This window comes from Rissa tridactyla, chromosome 10 (assembly GCF_028500815.1).
Source record: "Rissa tridactyla isolate bRisTri1 chromosome 10, bRisTri1.patW.cur.20221130, whole genome shotgun sequence".
In the NCBI taxonomy this organism is placed as follows: domain Eukaryota; kingdom Metazoa; phylum Chordata; class Aves; order Charadriiformes; family Laridae; genus Rissa; species Rissa tridactyla.
This window is the reverse complement of record NC_071475.1, coordinates 22,606,344-22,627,183: the sequence shown is the minus strand read 5'-3', so window position 1 is coordinate 22,627,183 and position 20,840 is coordinate 22,606,344. Positions and strand designations below refer to the sequence as shown.

Here is a 20,840-nt window from a genome sequence, read left to right as displayed (position 1 = left end):
AACTATATTTTTTTGATCGTTTTTTTTTAGTTCATAGCCTGTGTTACATGCTCTGATTTGTTCTTTTAATTGCAGTGATGATTTACAGTATAGTCATAATTTCAGTACTATGTATATCTTTGGTAGTAGACACTACTTATCTTTTTCCTTTTTTTAACTAAAGAAGGGATTTTAGCTATGCTGCAATAAACAAAGGTGTTGTAAACTGAAGTTATAGCCTGTGTTTTGTGGGTATATGTATGTGCATACAGATAAGTAGAGAATGAGCTCTTTCAATTATTTTGTTCTCTGTTTAGGCTTTCATACTCATGTGTCCATTTCCTACATTAAAAAGACCTAGGACCTTGATCCAAAATCAGGCTGAAGTTGAATATTGGTTCTTGATTGGCTTCAATGGATTTTAGATCAAGCCACTAGTCTTCACCACTCTTACCTCAGACTTGAGGATACTTCCATCATCCTTCTTTGTTGTTTTGTTTTTATTTCATTAGAATGAGAACTACCATATTGTTGAATATGTGAGTTCAGTGGGTATCTGTACCCATAAATGTGATTTCTGATTAATTTTTTTCATCCCATAGGAATTTTCATCCCAGTCTATCAAACATTGCCATTTATTTAATTCATGTTATGGGTTTTATGCAATAAACAAGTATTTGTGGTCATTAAAACATTTCATGTTTCTACAGGGCATGCCTACAATTGGCATGCTTATTACTGAAAATAACTTTTTTCCATAATGAAAAGTAGAAATCACTCACAGACTGCAGGGTTTATCAATGAGTTTGTTAAACCCAACTAAACTTAATTTTAACTTTAATGAATTGAGAATTATGGAGAGTTTCTGTTTGGTCTTGTGCAGTGCAACTGACTTGAGAAATTACATACCTGTTATTTGCTTTGTTATTTGTTGTAATTTTAATGAGGTTATACATGTCTTTTCTGCCTTTTCTCAGTGAATAGCTTGCATGTGAGGCTGATTTTGTTTTAATATGGGAGAGATGATGCATAGAAAAACAAAGAAATCTCTTTCAGTTGGCAAGATACTGCATCCCAGTGATTATATCATATTAAATTGCTTCTGAAACAGAGTACTGAGTTAGATTGCCTCAATTCTTCTTTTTGTGGATGAAACACAGGATCAAAAAGGAGGAGGAACAAGAGTAGTGGGACTGTGCATGGATGTGTGTCTTTCTGTAGGAGAAGGCATGATGAAAGTGGATTTTTAGAGAGTTCCTTTCTACATTTAAACAGAAATAATTCCAATAAACATGAGAAAATTGCCTGGTTGCATATTTATGCAGTAAGGCTGATAATTGTCCAATGAACATTGCAAAAACAAGTTGAACATTTTTATTCAATGAAGGGGAAATCTGATTGAACAGCATTTCAGTTGCACAGGTATATGACAAAACTATTTAAGAAAACACTCTATTACTCTCTACCAGGTAGCACAGTAGTAAATGGCAGCTGTGGAAAATTACTTTAAATTTCTCTCTTGGAAAAGAATGATAATTCATAAGCGTCTTAGATCTAACGAATGTTTATACCTTGAATGATTGTGACTCCCAAGCTGTAAACCATAAGGAAAGGCAAGATTTCTCTGTCAAGAAACAATGTTAGGAATTGTTTCCTGATGGTTGTTCTTCCATGCATTTGCCATGATAGCTTAAATCATAATTGCAAAAAGGATGGGCATGAGCGTCTCTTGATTTTAAAGGTAGTAGTGTTCATTGTGGATTGACAGTTCCTTCCGTGGAATAAAAAGCATGTGGCAACCAACTGTTCCAAAATGTGAATATGTCAAAATTATTTAGTGCTTTATTTTTCTCAAAAGAAAAATATGTCATTTTTATTACACATTCTTGAGCTATAGTCAAGGAAGAACTGAATTTATTTGTCCCAGGCTCTGAAATTCTTATTTGACATAAAAATATCAGAAGACAGACTAATTTTCATGCAGTTAAAGCTGAGTTTTATGGGTTCCGATAGAATTTTGGATATTTTACAACTTACTCCATACTCAGTTACGTGATCGGTAGGTTTACAGAAAGATGTGGAAGGTGTGAAGTCCCATTGTGGCCATTAGTACGTGAGAAGAATGATTTGGTCTCTAGAGCAGAGCATGGAGGATTAGGCTGGCTGCGTTTCTGATTGTGTATCTCACACAGGTTTCTTGGCTGATTTTAGGCTAGGCAACCTGAATTCCAGGGACTTTGAGTTGCTGGAGGACTCAGTACTTTCACGTTGTGTTTACAGTGCTGAGCATCTGTGGAAATCAAGCTTTCTTCCCCCCATCCCTAACCTGTAAGGGGGGAATAACGTTTACACATTGCACTGGTTTAAAAATTGTAATTTTATGGTTTGCCTTGGTAATACCCAACTGGCATACCCATGTAATGTTGGAATGTGCATAGAAGTGCAGGATGGTATAATGGTTACTATTAATATAAGGTGTGCTTATTTTATAATCTCCTGAGCTATCTCAAAACAACTACAGACCAGTAGAGACTACTTTTTTTAAAAAAACAAAACAAATAAACAAACAAAAGAATGCCCCCAACCATAAAATAGTTCAAGAATTAAGATAATTCTGTTTGTATATTGCATATAATCTCAGTCGTCTACTTTTAACTTTTTAAATGTTTCTTTCTACCTTCCAAAAAAGCTTTTTTTTTTTTTTTTTCTTTTTTGTTAAACAATTTCAGCATGTATTTTTTAAAATTTCCTATGTCCCAAAATGTAACGGAAGAGATTGTGGAACTTCTCAGCACTGTAATAACCCTTAAAAAGCCTCTGAGTTCATGCAATTACAGAATCCCTTAACCTGTTGCTTGAGTCAGTGCTGGGGCGTGCAGTCCCTTGGCTCCTCCCTCACCTGGTGCAGGCAGGGTTACTAGCTTATTTTCTCCTTCCTCTCCTATGGATTTTGCTGCATTATATAGGACAGAGGATACTACTAGCCTTTCTCTTCCTTCTTAGAAGAGCTTTCCAAGTAGGGAGAGCTTTTTCCCATCTCTTGCTGTGTCACTGCTGTTATATTTCCTTTTCTTCAATGGAATAGCAACAGTAATGGGCATGATAGAATTTACCCTTTTTTTTTTTTTTTTTTAATAAAACAGACTTATACAAATCAAGCCTTGTCACATGCGTGTGTTAGTACCAAACCATTTTACAAGTATCTTATACAAAACCACCCCACACTGTATAGAAACACCTTTGTATCAACAACTTCTCTGTCTTACGGAAGAGCCACTGCTTTTCCAGTGGCGTTGTTCTGCAACACGAGGTGTGGTTACGCTGTTTGCTCATCTCCTGGGGCTTAATCAGGCTCTTGAGAACAATCTGTTTGAAGGTGCCCGTAAACTATTTTCACAATTGGTGTGTGATCTTAAGACTATACCTGATCCACCCAGAAAACAAGACGAAAATATGAAGGTTACAAAGAGTCCTTTCACCCTGGAAAGTGGTCTTTTAAAGTTATTGGAGCATATTGTTTAGATAATTTTGAACCATTCAGGTTGGGTAGTATTTGTAAGCTCGGTAGCAAGATGGCTACAGACTCTGCTGCTGCTGGCAATATCAATTTCACAGCCTTTGGAGGCTAGTATAACAAGTCATTGTTATAAGAGCTGCTACATTAGTTTGCGTTACCAAAACCTTACTTTAGAACTTTTTTCCAAACTTTTTTTTTCAAAGGCATACAAAGCCAGATCATAGTACATTGTTTAGATATCAACGTATCTCACTGGCGTAGAACAGTTTCAAGAAATAGAGGGTAGCAGTGAGAAATATTTACATTTACTGTAATGATCTGCACACCTGTGAGATCAATTTCTGCTAGGTAGAATGGATTTTGTTAATGAAATTATATTTTCTTTTGGAATGTTTAAGTTCGTAAAAATATATTGATCATTTAATATTTTCAGTATAAATATGAAATATTCCTAGTCCCATATAATGCATGTACATATATGGGACATACTATACTGATGTAAGTTAAAGATATTTCTTACAAAGAATTTTCATACCTAACATCAAAAAATTACTGGAATGAATCAGAAAAGATAAAATAAATAAAATTTAATTTAAAAATAATAAATTAAAAACCACTCTAACATCCTTAAAAATTTCAAGTAAATCAGAATATATTAAGCAAAACTGATCTTCAGATTTGATACACACTACCTTGCTTTATATCACAGCTGTTAACTCTGTACTTGCATAATAATTATGCTTACATACAATTCTAGTCGAGTCACCATTTTCTTGAAATGCCTTTGAATGCTGCTGCTCTAGGGACACATCGCTGAGATGGGATGTCACCTCAAAGACCAGAGAACTCTCCTGGATAAGCACATGTTGGCAGGGGGGATGCTCTAGAGGATTTACTTAATAACTTTCACATCACTCTGTAGGGTAATACAGAATTTGATTCGATTTGTTTTGAAGAAATTAAACAAAGCGCTCTTTATCGTGACAATGCGCGTCTGAGGGAAATTACAGGCATTTTAAGTAGGATTTTCTGTTTATTCTTGGCTTTGCTAGTAATACTATGCCCTGAAGTTATTCTAAGCAAAAATCCGTCTGTCTCTTTCTGTCCATATATACTGTGTATATACCATGTTCGTGGTTATTTTCTTAGAGACTTTGCCATATGCAAAAGGCATTAATTTTTCCTGTTTGCCGTCATTTTTGGCCACATTTAATGACTTGTGGCAGCTGTCAGTCTTATTTGCAATATTGACTGCTAAGTTGAGATGGCTACCTTCCTCTGTGCTTTTGTATCAGCACGCAAGAGTGATTTGAGTGTTAATCAGTACTAATCCCATTAGCAGAGCAGGAAAATAACAAAGCCTGACTAGAAGTAAAAATAAGGGATTATCAAAACTAGTTTTTCTTGGGGGGTTCATAAGATAGCACAGTTATGGCTTTGATGAGGCTAAATCTGCAGCAAGAGATGAACTGCCAAGCTTTTGACAAAGAGCCTGTCTAGGAGAATTGTTCAAAGTTCCAACAAATTTAAGAAGGCGAACAAAACACCTTGACTACAAACGCTGTCCCCTCGATTTAATGTTAATGTAGAGGGGTTTGTACTGGGGAGTAACTCCTGGTGATAATGAGAGAGGGGGAAATGTTACAGGAGTCCAAAGAGAACTATAGCTCTTAAGAGAAACTTGTGTTGCACGGCAGCATCCCATGACCAACCAGGTCAAAGTTATGCTTATGGATCCAACCGGTGGTATTTTTAGATCGGACTGATCTTATAAGACTTATGGGTAGTCCAAATTGGTCTAAGAGAGGGTGTATCAAGAAGTAAGGGTGAACCTCACAGGAATCACAGTTGTGTCCCACTTCCAAACCAGTCCCAAAGTTCTTCTCTTTAGCTCTGATACCACGTGCCTTTTGGGCTTCTAAAGATGAGGGTAGGTGGCTCATAGGTTCAGTGACGCTGAAATCTTCACGTTCCTCTCCAAAACCACCTGTTAGAGTAGAAGATTCTGAAGGCAGTGATGTACCAATGCAGGGTGGAGATTGTCTTTGATACTTGGCCTTGCAGGAGAGGAAGGACTAAAGCATTGAGAAAACTTAGGTTTCTAAAAACATGGAGATTTTAGAGAAGCTTTGAGAACCTGGCTGCTCTTCAGAGGTTAGCTTTTTTGTACACCCTGCCACTAAAGTATTTCGAACCTTTGCAAAGCAATGCTCAACAAGCTATCTTTTCAAAAATGTCTATTTCCACTGCAGCCATATGCTATTTTCTCTCCTGCGAAATGAGAGAGAAAATCTGGGATCCTGTGTCCTATATATAGCCACTGAAGTTTTCTGGCTCTTTAGGGAAACAGTCTGGTGTTTCATGTGTAGTTTTAGGCAAACATCTTTGGCAATTTGAGAATATTGGAGAACAAATCCATCGTACTTAAAGCACTGCACAGCTAAACAAACAAAATCTAGCCATAATGTCAAGACAGATTCCGGAGTACTGATAAAAAATTAAGTTTAGTTTTTTTTAAACCTCATGAAAGAAGATTATATGAAATCCACTGAGGTTCAAAACTCAAAATGAAATGAAACTGATGCCCCTCACCAATCCCCCACACTGAAGTTCAGAATATGCCAATATTAAATATTGTATTTAAATTAATACCACCCCACAAATATATATATATATGCTACCAGTCTTTAACTTCATAGACAATTAGAGTCCAGGAAATCAAAACAATTGAAAATTGTTGCCGGTCAACATCATAACCACAGTACTAAATATAGATGCTAAAATACATGTATTTTAAGACTTGTACAAATAAAAAAAAAAATCACACCCCGCTAATGATAGTTGATTCACAACAACAATACCTCTTAAAAATTAGTCAGGTACAGAAACTTGATACAACTAATGGCCTTAAAAATCTAAGTTTCTGCCCTAGTAGCTGCTGTACCAGTCCAGTGCAATGTTAACCCCCTTGCAGCCCCTCTAGTTGCATTTAGAGACTCCTCTAGCGATTCAGGGAAAGCAGCTGTTTTTCACCCGGGTCTTGTCTCAGTCTCTAATCTCTGGTGTTGCATGTCCTGGGCAGGCAAGCGTGGGCGACGCAGCAGTGCAGGATCGCTAGACAGCAATATGGAAGTAAGTAGGAAGCTACTGATGTCTAGCTGGATGTGATGATGTGCATTTCAAACCTTTCTTTTATATACATATTTTTTTGCTCTTTTTTCTTCTAACATATAACCTGCCTGCCTCAAATAAAATGCATGCCTAGGCTACTCACTCCGTATTCTTCCAGCTTAAAAAGCACTGACAGCTTGTTTTAGACCAATGCCATTTTTGGTTTGAGCTAACCTTGTTCCCTTTGTTCCTGCAAGCATGGTTAAATGAACATGATGTGTCCTTTTGCCACCATCTCAGTCTGGTCCCAGCTTAAAAGCCCACTTGCTCTTTGTTACAAAGTACACTGTTCTTGCTGTTTGATATTTAGCTACAACTATTGACTTTCATGCTCGACCATTCCCATTGCTTATTTTCGAGTTAAATTGCTAAATGTATGCAGTCATGACACCATGGAATTGCACAGATAGGGCATGGGAGGAAAAAAATTATTAAGATAGGTGAATTCAATGTGGATTTCATGAGATTTCATTCATCTTCAAACCATTTATATATATACTGTTCATGTCTCTGAATTCAGCTTGCAGATTTTTTCTTTTTTTTCTCTTTTTTTTTTTTTGTGTTTGCTTTAGGTAGATTGCAGTTTAAATCTAGCACACTTTGCCTAAGTACTGTTGTGTCCCATAACTCTTTTTAAAAAATACAAACCCAAAACTTCCAGAAACTAAATACACCATTCCAGGCTAAATAATAGAGAGCGTTGGACCACAGGTCAGAAGAACACAATCACATAGAAATCTTAGTGGCAAAAATGGTATGGTTCCATTTAACACATAATTCAGAGGTAGGCTTGAGAAGCAGCACTGTGGCATATAGTAGTGGAAAACTACTATAAAAAAAAAAAGTTTAAAATACTGTTTTGGAATCTGAACTGTAACTGTAATATTTGCTGCTGTGTGTTTAACTCTTTAGGTTGAGTTTAATGTAGTTTTATATTTTGTTGTAAAAAACGCAAGTATGGTATTTTTTACAATATTTTAAAATGTATTTTTCCTTTAAAAACACACTTCTAGATCTTACGTCATATTACTCTTCCGTGACATTTTTCTTATTTAAAGTCATAGCTTTCGATATTAAAATACTGAGAGAAAAAACATTTAATGCTTAAAATATCCCCAGAAGGGCATGAACGCCTCATTGGCAACTTAGAGAAGGTGGAAATAGAATTTTTCCTAGAACTCTTAATATAGTCCACCCATGTGAACACTGAAGGAGGAGTTTGTGGGTCAGTGTGAACTTTTTCTTTTAAACATTTTAAGATTTTTTTAATTTTTATTTCTATTAATTTCTTTTTAGGGGTCCATCATTAGCAGTCCTCACATGCGCCGAAGAGCTACATCAACCCGAGAGTGTCCATCTCGCCCTCACCAGACTATGCCTAACTCCTCCTCACTCCTAGGTTCCTTATTTGGTAGTAAAAGGGGAAAGCCACCTTCCCAAGGCCATCCACCATCTGGCTCATCCCAGCAACCTCCGCACCCTCCAGTAATCCCACATCAGCAACACTCACAGCATCCTTCTGCCATGCATCACGCAGGGCCAGCCGAGGGGCAGACACAGGCACAAGTGCACTCTCACCATTCGCAGTACTGCCATATGCAGCAGAATCCCCCACCCTACCACCACCACCACCACTACCACCCTCCCCAGCACATCCAGCACCCCCACCAGTATCACCAACACGTGCCGCACTCCCAGCATGCGGCACACTCCCAGCATACTCCTTACATGCAGCACCCCCACGCGCAGCATTCCCACTCTCCTCACCCCCCGCTGCCTCCTCCACACCCAGGGCACTCTTCTCACCCCCAACACTCTCAGCATCACCATGGACCGCCGCCACCTCCCTCCACTTCAGCCAGCACTAAGCCCAAACACAGTGGCATCAGCACAATAGTGTAGAACATATTGACCCTCCTAATAACTGTAGTTTTAAACAGAGTTACAAAGGCACTTACAGGAAGCAACAAATAAAATTGTCAGTTTTTAACTACACAATTTAATTGAGCTGTGTGAGCTTAAAGGCTTGCTGTTACTAAATAAAATAATTCAAGTTAGCGCAATCGATACTGGTTTTACTTATCTACTCGATAGACACTTACCATCTGGTTAGTTCTTCTTTCCAAACTGCCTTGAAAACATGCTGCTTGCTGAATATGAGTAAAGCTACCTTTTACACCAAATCCCTTGACAATTTTACATGCATAATAAAAACTTAGTCTATGAAAAAAGGAAAAAAGTGATACAGAACCAAGTGTTGCATTATTGCTCTTTCGTTGTCAATGGGCAAAAAAATAAGTAGACCTGATATGGTTGATGAAAGTACGTAAGTAAACTTTATATAATATAAATATATACATATAAATATATATATATACTGTATAGTTAACATTTGTGCTTGGAAAGAAATTTTTTCAGTCCACAGAACTAGCAATATAGACTTTACAAGGAATTCCACTTACTTGATAGGACAGTATAATAGATGAATAGCATATGAAAGAGTAGACCAAAAACATTAAACGTTAGAAACAAATTTCAGACATTTCAGTATTTTCATTAAAAGAAGTCCTCTGGACTTGCTAAGATTTCTAAGCAATCATTCCTAAATGTGCCAAGTAACATAGCATTTAAATGTTGTAGTCGAATACTGCTTTGTATAAATCCTTATTTTATTAACACGATAATATCATACGTAATCAGTATTATAACTGCTCTGCTATTTCAGGTAAGCAAACTCGTTAAGATGCAGTAATTATACCGTAGCGTTGTAGGATGACCATTTACCACTGGTCATCTTCGAGCATTGGTCACACAAATTCTTAGACACTTTAAAGGCTGTGATAACTGTGAATTTACATGATCCCCATTTCTTTTGTATGCCTATGATTTAACGAACACACATGAAGAGTTAACGACAGGTGCATGTACACACTGCAAAAACATTCATCTCAAACATGAAAATGGCAAACTTCCATCTTTCTCAGCTACTTTGTTTCCTCTTCACCATAATTTCTCATTTTTACCCCCAATGAAGCTGAATTCTAGTCGGTGTTTCCCAGTGGAAGTGCTCTAAAGCTTGAAGGTTTGTTTTAGAATTTAGTGTAGGGTTTTTTTTATAGATATATATATATATATTAAAACAAAATATGTAATTCCATGTAGCCATGTGCTAGCAACAAAGTGGCTTCACCATTTTTACTCATCACATTTGTTAGTTTGGAAATACCCAGCACTCAGCAGGCTGAGTTTATGCTCAAACCCGCACTTTCATAGTCCAGTTAGTTGCAAGACATCACATAAAAACAGGCTGTGCTGTTGTTGCTTATGTGTTGTAATCAAACCATTTGCAAATTTCTATACAATTTTTATCCCAAAATCCTGTACAAAGTTATACATGGCGCCTACTTTGTAGTTTCAGCATTTTGAGCCACTGCAAGGAGTTTACACCTAAACAGTAGAGACAAAGGAATCACAACTGCAAAACTGTACCAGCCTAAAAGCAAACCTTGAAGAGGATGAGCAAAAAGTTCCAGTGTGAGATGGGTAAAAGTAATAATAATAACAAGCAGTCGATTTTCTGTTTAACTAGCAAAATTGTCAGGAATAATGAGGACATGAGAACAAGAGAATGACTTCTCATATCGGCTTGCTCATGGCATCTCTAATACTTGGGGGGTGGGGGGAGAGGCTGAGTAATTTTTTCCCTTTCATACCATTGATATCACAATACCAGCAAAACTGCAAACTGAGCACTTTCTTAACCTCCACAGAGAGCAAATACAGCAATCTAGAGTTTAGCCTTTTGTTTGAAGCTGTCCACGTTTGTTTCACACGTGCAATATGTTTTCCCCTTCTGCTCCTTCTCCTCTAAATTATCTTCATGAAAAGAAAAAAAACCAAGTAATTATTTTTAAGTATCACTCATACTAAATTCTGCGGCTTACCTTTAGAGGGCTCATACGGGTCCCCTGAGGCTCTGTTCCTTGCAGTTTTAAAAAAATATATGCTGTTCTTATAAGGGAAAGTAGAACTGTCTGCATGTCATCTAATGTTATTAGTGTGAGGCTACACTCTACATATTGTATATTTGCAAAATATATCAGTGTTACTGTTGATATTAGTTGAAGTAAAGTGATAACATATTTCAATATGTAGACTTTTCTTCATACATCTGTACCAATAGTAGAGTCTAACTGTAATTTATAGGTTGTTCCAGAAAAGATAAAGAACCATTCAGGTACAAACATCTTTCAAAAACTGCATCTTTTAATTAAAACAGACGTAAGAGTGCTCCTCTTCACTGAGTGACGGAATCTGTATTTGGTTCAGATGCAGAGTTATAATGGAAGTAAAATTGCCTGTGTATGGAAAACAGAGTATGCGGTAGCAGTGGAGAGGAAAATCTGACTCTAGCTGTGTTAGTTAACAATGAAGATGTTCAAACTCCCAGATCTGCATTTGCTTTATGTTTATAAACCCCTTTCATTCATTTAAATTAGAGTTACATATAAATATCCTAAACTTACACAGTAAGCCACATTTGAATGTTTGACCACTGATTTTCCATGTGCGATCAATTAAATCTTCAGGAGATGTCACAAATGTGCATGCAAAAAAAAAAAAGCCATTGACACACGATTTCATGTACACGTGGGGAAAGAGCTCGTGCCTATGCTCTAGGGGCGATAAGTGCACGTGTAAAATCACAGAGCCTTTTGAGGCTAGTTTATAAACCAAAACTGGTCATATAAGAGCACAGTATTTGTAAACTCTATGATTTCAAGTCAATGAGGAGAAACAGTGGATTTTTTTTTTTTTTTTTTTTTTAGACTGTGTGTTTGTATGTACTTTAAACAAGTGTGTCTTGGTGTCAGCATAAGTCTTAAGAACTTTGCTGCTTGTTTAGGGTTGTAGTATAACCTCTCTGATTCCATCCTTGATTAACAATTGCTTAGAGCAGTGTGGATCATGCCTACAATAGGACAATGATAGTACTGTAACACTGCCTGGGGTTAAGAAAATTAATTTTTTCAACCTGCAAGCAGGAGTAGAATCGAGAGGGTTTTTTCTCCAATGCCATTGCCTATTAAAAACTGGTACAGAGCTGCACAAAGTGGCCGTGTTTCTCTTTTCCCATAAATAATGTGGCGAAGTGGTAATGCTGATTTGAAAAAATGAAAGGGAAACGTAAAGAATGAAGGTGTGGCAACAAAAAAATCTTTTCTGGGACAACAATCAAATATATATTTGGGGGTTTTATTTTTTTAAGTTAAGAATGAATTGTACAACAATGTAAAAACAAAAAACAAAGTTCATCCTAATATAATGTGCGTCTTGTATTGCTAAAAAAACCAAGTCTAACATACAGTGTAGAATGATTTTCCCATCATGTACTGCATGCAGCAGAAGCCTCTTGTTTCTTGATAAAATGAGCTGAGAGACAGTCAGCAGATATTTAACAATGAATCTCTAGATGTTGACTTGCTGTTCCATATGAAGCTGTGTGTTTTCTGCAGTTAAGCATGCATTTTGCTGTTCCGTTGTAAAATACCATCGCACTTCTTGCCTGCGAAATGGGTTATTGTGTATATATTTAAAAGAAAAGTGGAACCAATAACAAGACTAAATTTGGAAAAGAGAAAAGGGGGTGGTGAGAATGGGACCAGTAGGGGGAATAGATAATTCTCTAAATTGTACATAGTGTGTAAATTAGTATTACTATAAGTCTGCAGTCACTTTGAGGTTGCCTATCTCCTGCTAGGAACTTAAATCAGCTTTGAGTTGTATTAAACTGTTAGAATTAGGTCTTGAATGCAGACTGTTAAAGACTTCAAAAAAACATTATGCTTACAAGAAGCTTCTGTTCTGGGGAGGCTTGAGACCCCTTTTGTAACTACGGGGAAGAAAGGAGTGCTTTCATTTTAATATGCATTCTGTTTGTAAGTAGTAACAGACCCTATTGATGTAAAACTATAACTGTGATCATGTGGAGAAATCAAATAAATCATTTAAAACTCTTTGTTTCTCATTTTGTGTAATCCAAGAACTTTAACTCTACAGGCTTGAAATGCAGGGAATTCCTTCCTGGCCCTGTTGAGTCAATGGGATTTCTGCTGCTCACTTCAGAGGGCCGAGATTTCAGTCTGCATCTTAAATTATAGATAAGTTGGTGGAGCTGATGCTCAGTACTGTGGAGACTGTCATCCCTTCTCAATAGGTTTTGGTTTGTCTGGTGGTGCTGTAAATACATTTAGTTCCAAAGTACGATAAAGAGCAAGAAATACCCCACCTAGAGCTGCAAACGACGAGCGGTAACGCTGTAGAGGCTTTTTGGTGTACTATTTGTCAAAACATTCCAATGTTGAAAAACAGCAACCAGATTTTGAATCTTCTTAAACATGAGCCGTCTGGTGTGTTGGACTGATCCCGTTAATCTTTTGGTTGTGGTGGTGCCTTGGCAGCTCGTGTTCAGGTGACCGTCTGCCCTTGACTCATAAGTGTTCTCAGTTTGTCCTTCCCAGGCACACGGTCCTTCGTTTCCCACACGTAACCCGCACTCTCTGGATGGAGCTGGGAGAGGATCCATTGCTGCTGTGTGCCCAGGGCCGGGGAACCTGCTGCGTGCTGCAGTAAGTGATGCCACTCAGTACTATGACCCCGTTACCACTTGGGCATGTACTTATTTGCTGTGTGTCTTAATTTACAGCCCAAAAGCATCACTACACAGGCGTATTTGCCACACAGGGCCTTCACAAGATTTGATGTTACACTCCTGCAATTACTTAATTAGATAATAACCTGTGGCATACTCAGTTTTGTTCTTATTTTTGTGCATTTCCTAGATTTCAAGGGGATTATAGTGTGCCTGTAAAGCCTATTAAAACTATTGGTTAGCTATCAATTTAAACTAAATACTGTACTTGCTTGTTTTTTCTAGGATTTTTAGGAGATTCTTGAATTATTTTATGGGACTAGTCGACTATGACCTATTTCTCAATGGCTGCAATTTCAGGATGTACATCTTGATCAGTGATTTTTTGCTAGGTAAGTGTGCATTTATCACGAGATACTCCCAGCGTGCCATGCCTCTGAGCTGTGGCGCACATTAGAAGATAACCAATGGCCATAGAAACAATTCTGTTAGTGGAAACGGAGGAATTTGCAGTGACGTTCTTTACTGATACTTGTATTCCTGTTTTAGAAGCTATGATTTTAAGAATTTTGATACATAAACATTTTGAGAAGGCAAAGAGTCTGTCTTCTCTAATAAAAGAGCCTGTAAATGTTGTTATAAATCTGTTTTTTTCCCTGATCCCTTTTAGAAGTAGGACCTAAATAACATGTCTAAATGCTACTGCTTCCTACCGAAACTAAGGCTGGGTTGAAAGCATTTATGATCTGGCACTACTGAAGAAAATAAATAGCCAAAAGAACCTCAGCAGCAATTGTTTGTGTGATAGATTCCCATAGGTTGCAGCAAAACCTTTTAGCTTAATTAAAAAAAATTCAACGTAGGTTAAGCAGGTGACAGTCTAATAGCTCACAGCTGTTGATGCTTTTTTCTTGAATTTTAATATCCTTATTTGTTTTAGATGCTTGTCTTAATGATTTGCATTACTTGAGTTTCTGATAAAGCTTGTGCGTACATAACTAGTGAAAAATGCCTTGATTTGCGAAGCTGTATTGCCTTCTTACTGAGGATAGGCAATCTAACCCTAATACTAAGGAAAACATTAAGGTTTTCTGTCAAAAGTTGTAACTGAAAATCACGTATTTTGCAAGTCAGAAGTCCTAACTGTTCCTAAATTTTGCTCTATGTTTGTGCATCTTAGGTGCTTGTGTGCATGTATCAGTACACATGTTAATTGCATGAATGAATTTTCATGCAATAACAAGTCACTTTAGGCTCTTCTAGACAGTATTGTTTTAAGAGGGGGTTACTTTCCAGGTATTTTCTGTATTATTTTGGTTGAAATAAAGCAATGCAATATTGAAATGACAGGAAAATGAACTGAAGAACTTCATACCTTTTACTTCTGAGTTATGTTTTATCTGTATCTCTCGTCAGGTTTTTGTTGGCTTAAAAGTCTTGAGTTCTATTTAACTTCTTTTTCCAGTTGGCCTCAACGGTTGCTTTTCATTCAGGAATTTCATAACAACGGATGTTTTACCATATATTTATTTGGAGTATATATAATAGTTGTGTGATGTTTTATTCCTCAGCTACAACCTGTGCACAGGTAAGATTTGGGATCCTCAATGATTTTTAAATTTCTTGCATGGTATCACAGGCCCTGGTCACACAGAGTCCGGAATATCTTCCATACACTGTTGCTTATCCCTCAGCACTTCAGATTGAGCTTGAAATATTAAGCCAACTTCTAGGGTTTTTCCTGCAGTCATTCAAACAACGGTCACAGGATATCAGAATTATGATGCTGTTAGGATTGTGTGATAAATCACATTTCAGCATGCGTATGTACTGGCAGGCCTATTTGCATAAGATGAACAATGTACTTACGGTTACATCCCACAGTAAATCTTTACTGGTATTATAGCTGCATTATATACGCTTTTTTCAAAAGGAAGCATACTGCATTTTTAGCGTACTTACTGGCCTCTTAGTGATTTTTTGCTGCTATATTTTGTTAATATAAAATTTCTAGAGGAGAACATAGCACAGATAACTTGATAGAAATATCTAAAATTCACAAATGATGGAAAAATATTTCATTTCAGGTGTACTTTTTAGCAGACATTCTTCTTGTTTCCTATTATTTCAAGAATTAAAGCCAAATCCTGTATTATGTGGCAAAACTAAATCAACTGCAGGATGAGGCTGCTCATGAATGTTAAGAAATGCTTAAATGCTTGAAGTACTTCCTAGGCTAAATAAGACTTAAATGAAAGTTGTGTGGGTGATGCTGTCTTGTAACCATCACTTTTTCAACTGGTTAGATTTATTATTTTTACCATACATATAAATGCATATTTTTAGGGATAAAATGTTATGAAAAATATCCTCTTTATTTAGCATTTTTGCAATAACTGAGATGTGAAATTAGCATCATGGTTCACAAGACACAGCCAGCTCAAACAAATCACAGAAGCATACAATTAATCAGCTCCGTTGTAAAATGACATACACAACTACAGCTTTCATTTTTATCTTCATATTTAGACAAAGCGATTTAAATAGGTATATATAATAGGCAAAGAAAGAATAATCTGTCTTTAATAAGATGAATAGGGTAAATTCATTCTAACACAAATGAAATGTTACGCATGCATAGTGAAAAACGTTTTCTCTCTACGACGACTCATTTCTGCTACAAAATAATACATTAACAAGTGTTTGACAAAGAAATGGGCTTTATTTTTTTCTATGTAGGGAAATGGAAAAAGCAAGGACTATGCAGATCTTCTAGGTTAGGAGGCTGTTATTTAGCAATGGTATCACAAGAAACCAAATCTGGAAATTAATTAATTAATCATTGCCATTACGATTATTTAATTTTTTTTCAATGAACAATCTGACTTTCAGATGTGGAGTTGCATTGCACTGGATCCAGCTGTGCTGAGTACGTGTGGCCATTCCTTTGCATGTGATCCTTGGCCAGGAGCGCTCTGTTTCCTGAAGCAGGACAGGGGGCAGGAAAGAGGAGCAGGGTGCCTTTGGGAGCGCTGGATGGCAAATGCCACACTGGGGCGAGGGAGGAAGGAACCCAAGGAGTGTGTCTCATGCCGAGTGCATGGCCTTGGCAGGACTGTGCTCATGCAGTGGGTACAACTCCTGGCAGCATTTTCCTCCTCTATAAGCTCATCATATGCTCTTCACTGATTATTATTTTCATTTTACTGGCTAATATTCCTTTATGTCCATCTCCAACAAGAGAAGAACATTTTTATTTAATGATTCATCCTATATGTTGTCTTTTCCATCTTTCTGGTAATCCCATGTCTCTGCTTCTGCCTCAGCCCTTACCGCAGCCTCCAAAAATGCCTTTGCTGTAATTAAAAATCAAATTTAAAAACAAACAAACAAAAAAACAAACGCAGTAGCCATTGTGTGAGATGCTTCTATTGTGCTTCAAAACTTGAGTTTTGTAGAGCAGTCACAAGAAGTAACATTTTCACATGCCCAATGAGAAATGCATACTGAGTGTTCTAAGTAGGACTTTAAGCATCCTAGGTATTTATAGCCCTGAATTTTCACAGCATTTCAGCAATTTTTCAAAATTTCTTTATATGCTGACTCTTCTGCTATAGCAATTTTTAAATTTTTCAAAATAGTTTGCATGTATATTTTATACCTAAAGGTGGAGGAAACTGTTTGTACTCTTTCTAATTTTTTTCTGCTACTAGGGCATTCAGATTCCTGGACTATTGGGCTATTTCATGGTCCTGATGACGTAAACTGCCAGCATGGCTTCATGCAAAAAAGTGTCTGTGTATTAGCGATGAATCCCAGGGGAGGCAGCCGGAATGATTCCTCGCACTGTGCGGGTTTGAAATAACTTGAAGAAAAAGCTGGTGCAAAAGCACTTGCACTTTGGGTCATCTGTTTCTCTCCATGTACAAGAGGGGAGGAACAGATGCCTCGTCTGGGATGAAGCAAATTATTGGCCTAAAAAAAAAAAATAAAATGTTCCTGGGATCATGGAGCTCCTTCCTTGCTCTCCAGCATCAGAGTGTAATAAAATGTATTTTGGCAAAGAGGCTCTGGCCAATTTCCCTTCTCTGTTCATTAGTACTGCCAAGATGCGCTTTGTGCAGTGTCTGCGAGGTGTTTTTATAGCCACCCTGCTTCTCTCCCCTATCACTGTCAGTTTTGTGTGATAGAGAACCTCTACTATCCACGTTGTGTCTCTCTATCCACAAATGTGCTCGTACAGAATCCCGCAGCAACAGCTTATTGCCCAGATTGAGCGTTTAGGTTATCTCCTTCACAGAGCAAGAATTTTACTTGATTTCAAGACAACGTTTGGTCTGTTTTCTCTCTCTTGAAAAATTAAAGCTTATTTGACTGTAAAGAAAAAATTGTAACACTATTATTTGAAATAAAATACTTTAGAAAATAAAATACTTCAAAACATACAATAATTCAGTGCTTCCTTTTAATCTGACAGAGCTAATTCACAATTTGCCTGTAAGTGCCACCTTAAGTTGTGAGGAATCCCTGTCACTAACAATACGTATTTGTTTCTTTTTCAGGCGGTACTTATGATAGGCACAGCACAGTCATTCTGTATGAACGCTAGCCTGGACAGATGTATTTATACAGTGACCGTGTTAACATCTGTGTTTCAAACACATCACTTCCACGGCATGTGACCAGGAGCAAAAGTGGAAATACCAGTTCCTGCTCTCACCTTTCCCAAGATTTAATTTGTAAGCCAACTTTTTTTTAAATATTCAGAGACAGGAGAGATGATGCAATGAGCACATCATCATATGCCCACGGGGAAGACAATTATGAATTTCAAGTACAAAACTTTCCTACCATCTGTCTGATTATAAAGGAGAAAACAACAGTTGCATAAAGGGAGGAGAGGCTACTGAAGGAATTCTGTCTGTTTTCCTGGAAGTGCTGCAAAGACTGGTGAATATTTTTATAAAGTAATTTAGACCTACAGTGGCACTTTTTCAGTAAGTAAAATATCTGTGTCTCAAGGTGCTAATTATCAGATGTTTGTATTATTGAATACCATTATTTAAGCAGCTACTGAAAAACAGGGTGGAGTAAAAGCGAAAGGAAAACTGCAGGATAATTTAATGATGCTCATTTATGGATCTATATCTTTTTTGTATTAATTCCTTCTCAAGGAAGCAATTCTGTGTGGAATAGACCGTCACTGCGGTAGTCATGGTTGATCACAAAATGTGACTTAGGAAGAGCTGTCTAACAGCAGAGGGATTAGCTGGTCCAGGAAGGTAGCGAAGAGTGGTCTAACACTTCCAAAGGAAGCTGAAATGGTAGGAACATGTGGATGAATGTGGAGTGCCAGAGACAGCAGAGGTGGGCTGCAAATTAAAGTGGGGGAAAAAAAGGCTGGGCATGTTGCTGAAGCAGAAAACAAAAACTATTACTTGTTTTTAGCAGCATTGTGCAGGTCTGTGCAGTGCAGTTTGAAGTTGTTTATAGGTCAGAGCAGTGGAATTAAGCGTTACGGAGAGCTGCAGAGAACTGCAGCTGCCAGGAGTGTGCTTTCAACTGTAGTTATATACAACATCAAGAAGAGTTGCCTGGGACAAAACAAATGGTGTGACACCATTGTGACACCATGGGACAAAATAAACGGTGTGACACCATTTGTGTCAGTGCAGAAACAAAGCGGATTCTCTATGGGCAAGTGCTAGTCTGCTTGTAGTTTTGTGCTGTGCATATGCTATCATCCACTGTGCTTTGTTCTGCAATTGAAAAAAAAAATCAGGTATTTCTTTAGGATATGCTCAGGATCCCATTCTCATGCTTAGTGAATGCATGCACAGGGTGGAGCGTGCTGGCTGCTCATTTAGTCCTTTTCAATTTCCTGATGAGGCATCATTTTCCTGCTGTTTCCCAACCACCTAGCCTTGTTTTCACTGTTTGGATTATTTTCTTCAAGCAGTCTTTTACTGTGCTCTTTCTTTATCCTTTCTTTGAAGTTGCCAGATCACCCCCTTTTGTACTGACCAGAACCAGTCTGACTTGTCCCAGTAGAGGGTGGCCTCAGCTTTGGCACTTGCGTCCTTTAGTCTGAGTAGGATGTCACTGGACCCACACCTCTTCTCCTGATTCCCTGGAGGATGTCTTAGCTGCCACCACCCCTGTCCAGAACCCAGATGTGGCATTGGTGGGGCATCACCCTCTCTTCAGCAGCCCACCATTTCACCGCAGCGCCAGGCAGGTTCCCTCTCAGTGATGTCACGTGGCAAGGCCTTCTGCGCAATTAACCCGATGTGTCATGAGGCCAAGCAGCACTGCAGGCTTTTTACTCTTACTATCCATACCATCAGCCAGCTTTAGATACAAGCACGCTATAGAGGCAGTAACATGTTATCACTCCACCCCAATGACTGCAAAGTGCTGGTGCCATCGCATTGTTCCCCACCCTTTTTTTTTTTATTTCCCCAATAGGACTAGACATCATCTCTTGGTCTTCCACCTTTCAAAACTAAAAGAAGTTGGACAACTTTACTTAACCAGAACTGAACATGTGAGATTAGAAGCTCAGGATCAGTTTTGGTCGTCGGTACTCCTGTATTCCTGCAACCGCGAAACTGTGAAAGTATTGTAATCTTACAGAGAGGCAGGGTCCTGCAGGTAGCCTTTTGGGCTATCTTTATCTGCCTTTTAGGACAGCCTATTGCCCTTATCAAAGGGCTAGCACAGGGCTGGCTTTTCTCCCATAAATATAAGGTATCCATGTTTCGTACAAAGACCATCAATAACTCACCCTTCCAGAGACTGTCACAAAACGAGCACTCAGCAGTTGCGTGTTACCCCCAACTAATGGTTATAATAGATAGTTCTGCACGTGTTTGGACTCGACACTGGCTGATTCACCAACCGAGTGAATTATTTGTCACCTCCTCCCTGGTGTACGGCATTCCATACCTGTGTGATACCTTTGGCTTCAGTTAGCCTGGTCAGTGAGCACAGGGCTCTGCACGTACCCGTCTGCTTGCAAATGCTCGGGATCTGAGGGTTCCCACAATGTGAATACATATATACAGACACACAAAAAACAGTGAGCAAAGCTGCTGGAGATCAGATACGTTTTCTTTCTTTTTCCCGTCACCCTCAGAGGCCTTTCCTATCCCCAAGTTGCTATATGGTGCCTGAGAGGCAACCCAGATGGTAAATCATTTGGACTACAGGATTAAAGGATTTACATTTTACAAGTCATAAGTGAAGTAAGCAAATAAGTAAGCAAAGTAAATCGGTTCATTAGGCCTGTGTCTACCTTTAGTACTTGTTCTTTTGTTAATTGCCGTTTTCTTAAATCCCTAGCATTCTGAAAGTCTCTTCACAGAGCAAAACAAAAAGAGGGCAGCTGAAGAATGAAGGGCAGCAGGACATGGTGATCCTTAAAATGAGGCAGTAAAGACAGCCTTTAGAAGACTTGAAAGAAATATTTCAAACAAATTAGTTTTACTGAAGTTTAGTATTCATAAAATACTTATGTGT

The 20,840-nt window shown here is 38.0% G+C and overlaps 1 protein-coding gene across 13 annotated transcripts in view; it reads left to right on the top strand.

Moving 5' to 3' along the window:
* IQSEC1 (IQ motif and Sec7 domain ArfGEF 1) overlaps positions 1 to 9,799 on the top strand; it is a 347,042-nt gene extending 337,243 nt beyond the window's left edge. For 12 of the 13 annotated variants that reach the window (XM_054216241.1, XM_054216244.1, XM_054216246.1 and 9 more), the window contains 2 exons: positions 6,579 to 6,628; positions 7,964 to 9,799. In XM_054216241.1, coding sequence (XP_054072216.1) covers positions 6,579 to 6,628; positions 7,964 to 8,569 — 656 coding nt within the window. In that variant the 3' untranslated portion in view covers positions 8,570 to 9,799. The remainder of the gene's footprint in view (positions 1 to 6,578; positions 6,629 to 7,963) is intronic. The other variant, XM_054216255.1, reaches the window with a different exon arrangement.
* The last annotated feature ends 11,041 nt before the right edge of the window (positions 9,800 to 20,840 follow it).